Here is a 2,500-nt window from a genome sequence, read left to right as displayed (position 1 = left end):
GGTTTGGAGTGAAATAGGATTGTAGCTCTCAGTCTACCTCGCTGTGATTGCGGAGAGGTGTCGGTTTAGTAAAAGAAATGTTCAGCTGATGAGTTATTGATCTGTGAATATATTCTGACTTTACTGCCTCACTTCTTCTTTTCTTCCTCTTCTCCGAGGTCGGGTCAGTAAAGACCCGAGGTGAGGGTTGGAATCTTTGAACCAGGCTGTAAACATGTTCATCTCTGCTGTAAAAACAGGCTTTTTAGAATGGGTGTGTATGTGACTTCCTGTGCTTCTGCAGCCAGCCTCTAGTGGACACTCCAGGAACTGCAGGATGTTACACTTCAGCATCAGCTTCATGTTTCAACACCAGCGGAGGTTACTGCTTGGTTTGGAGAACCTTTTGTTATAAATAAGGTCTTAAACGTGTTTCATACTTTTTGATACGACATGTTTCAAAAACATTACAGTCTGTGTTATTTAAAATGTCTACAGAATTAAGAAAGAAATGAATCTTTAATTATTATTATAAATATACTAAATGGATGACCTGCTCCTGAATTAATATGTCTTTCTCTTTTCTTTAATATTTTGTATTTCATTATTAGAATTATTTATACATTCTTAATTTAATTCGAATTTTAGGTCTCATTTAAGTTCATGCTTTTAATTTGAAGTATTCCTTCACAAACCGGAAGTGAGAGCTACGTCGGAAACTCTATCCTGCGTAACCGTAGAAGAAGAATCCACTTAGGTCGGACATAGTTGCGTAAATATCCACAACAAACATGGCGGACGGTGAGTTCATTGTTGATCGTTGATGTTTTTCTAACCGTTACCTTCGTGTTTCCGGTTGTTTTCCGCCGGTTGTCGGTTTAGATTAAACGTTTGTGTGTTGTGTTTGAACGACGGACCGGATATGGAACCGTTAAGGGATTAGTTTAGACCGGGACCGGGATGCTAAGCTAGTTTACCGCCTCGTCTTATGCTAACGGACAAACACGGACCAGAACCAAGACCCGGTCCTCTTCAGGGGGGGCAGAGACTCCCCTCTGACCCGGTCCTCTTCAGGGGGGGCAGAGACTCTGACCCGGTCCTCTTCAGGGGGGGCAGAGACCCCGGTCCCCGGTCCTCTTCAGGGGGGGCAGAGACCCCCCTCTGACCCGGTCCTCTTCAGGGGGGGCAGAGACTCCCCTCTGACCCGGTCCTCTTCAGGGGGGGCAGAGACTCCCCTCTGACCCGGTCCTCTTCAGGGGGGGCAGAGACCCCCCTCTGACCCGGTCCTCTTCAGGGGGGGCAGAGACCCCCCTCTGACCCGGTCCTCTTCAGGGGGGGCAGAGACCCCCCTCTTAAATAACCTTTGTGTTTGTTTCAGATCACGCAGACGCAGACCAGTCCATGGAGACACACACTCCTGTGAGTACACATTGGACTCTCTTGGGGGGGGGGGGGGGGGGGCTGCAGGGACCTGGGGGGGGCTGCAGGGACCTGGAGGGACCTGGGGGGGGCTGCAGGGACCTGGGGGGGGGCTGGAGGGACCTGGAGGGACCTGGGGGGGGCTGCAGGGACCTGCAGGGACCTGGGGGGGGCTGCAGGGACCTGGGGGGGGCTGCAGGGACCTGGAGGGACCTGGGGGGGGCTGCAGGGACCTGGAGGGACCTGGGGGGGGCTGCGGGGACCTGGAGGGACCTGGGGGGGGCTGCAGGGACCTGGAGGGACCTGGGGGGGGCTGCGGGGACCTGGAGGGACCTGGGGGGGGCTGCAGGGACCTGGGGGGGGCTGGAGGGACCTGGGGGGGGCTGGAGAGGTGCCAGACCACTTTGTGAGCACTGACGTGGGACCTCTGAGGACCAAGGTCCTGAGTCCGAAAGAGGACTGTGACTCTGCGCTCTTATTGTGACAGCTTCCTGTTCAAACATTTAACAGGACGGATCAGAGGACTGTGACTCTGCGCTCTTATTGTGACAGCTTCCTGTTCAAACATTTAACAGGACGAATCAGAGGACTGTGACTCTGCGCTCTTATTGTGACAGCTTCCTGTTCAAACATTTAACAGGACGGATCAGAGGACTGTGACTCTGCGCTCTTATTGTGACAGCTTCCTGTTCAAACATTTAACAGGACGAATCAGAGGACTGTGACTCTGCGCTCTTATTGTGACAGCTTCCTGTTCAAACATTTAACAGGACGAATCAGAGGACTGTGACTCTGCGCTCTTATTGTGACAGCTTCCTGTTCAAACATTTAACAGGACGAATCAGAGGACTGTGACTCTGCGCTCTTATTGTGACAGCTTCCTGTTCAAACATTTAACAGGACGAATCAGAGGACTGTGACTCTGCGCTCTTATTGTGACAGCTTCCTGTTCAAACATTTAACAGGACGGATCAGAGGACTGTGACTCTGCGCTCTTATTGTGACAGCTTCCTGTTCAAACATTTAACAGGACGAATCAGAGGACTGTGACTCTGCGCTCTTATTGTGACAGCTTCCTGTTCAAACATTTAACAGGACGGAT

The 2,500-nt window shown here is 51.5% G+C and overlaps 1 protein-coding gene across 2 annotated transcripts in view; it reads left to right on the top strand.

Annotated features, from left to right (window-relative positions):
• Window positions 1-2,500, top strand: part of dpy30 (dpy-30 histone methyltransferase complex regulatory subunit) — a 9,476-nt gene that overhangs the window by 3,164 nt on the left and 3,812 nt on the right. The window contains exons 1-2 of one of the 2 annotated variants that reach the window (XM_065960810.1): window positions 683-780; window positions 1,358-1,398. In XM_065960810.1, the coding sequence (XP_065816882.1) occupies window positions 771-780; window positions 1,358-1,398 (51 nt within the window). In that variant the 5' untranslated portion in view covers window positions 683-770. Of the gene's footprint in view, window positions 1-682; window positions 781-1,357; window positions 1,399-2,500 lie in introns of those variants that run through there. The other variant, XM_065960809.1, reaches the window with a different exon arrangement.

Source organism: Labrus bergylta, chromosome 1 (assembly GCF_963930695.1).
Source record: "Labrus bergylta chromosome 1, fLabBer1.1, whole genome shotgun sequence".
Taxonomy (NCBI): Eukaryota; Metazoa; Chordata; class Actinopteri; order Labriformes; family Labridae; genus Labrus; species Labrus bergylta.
This window is presented reverse-complemented; position numbering and strand designations above follow the sequence as displayed.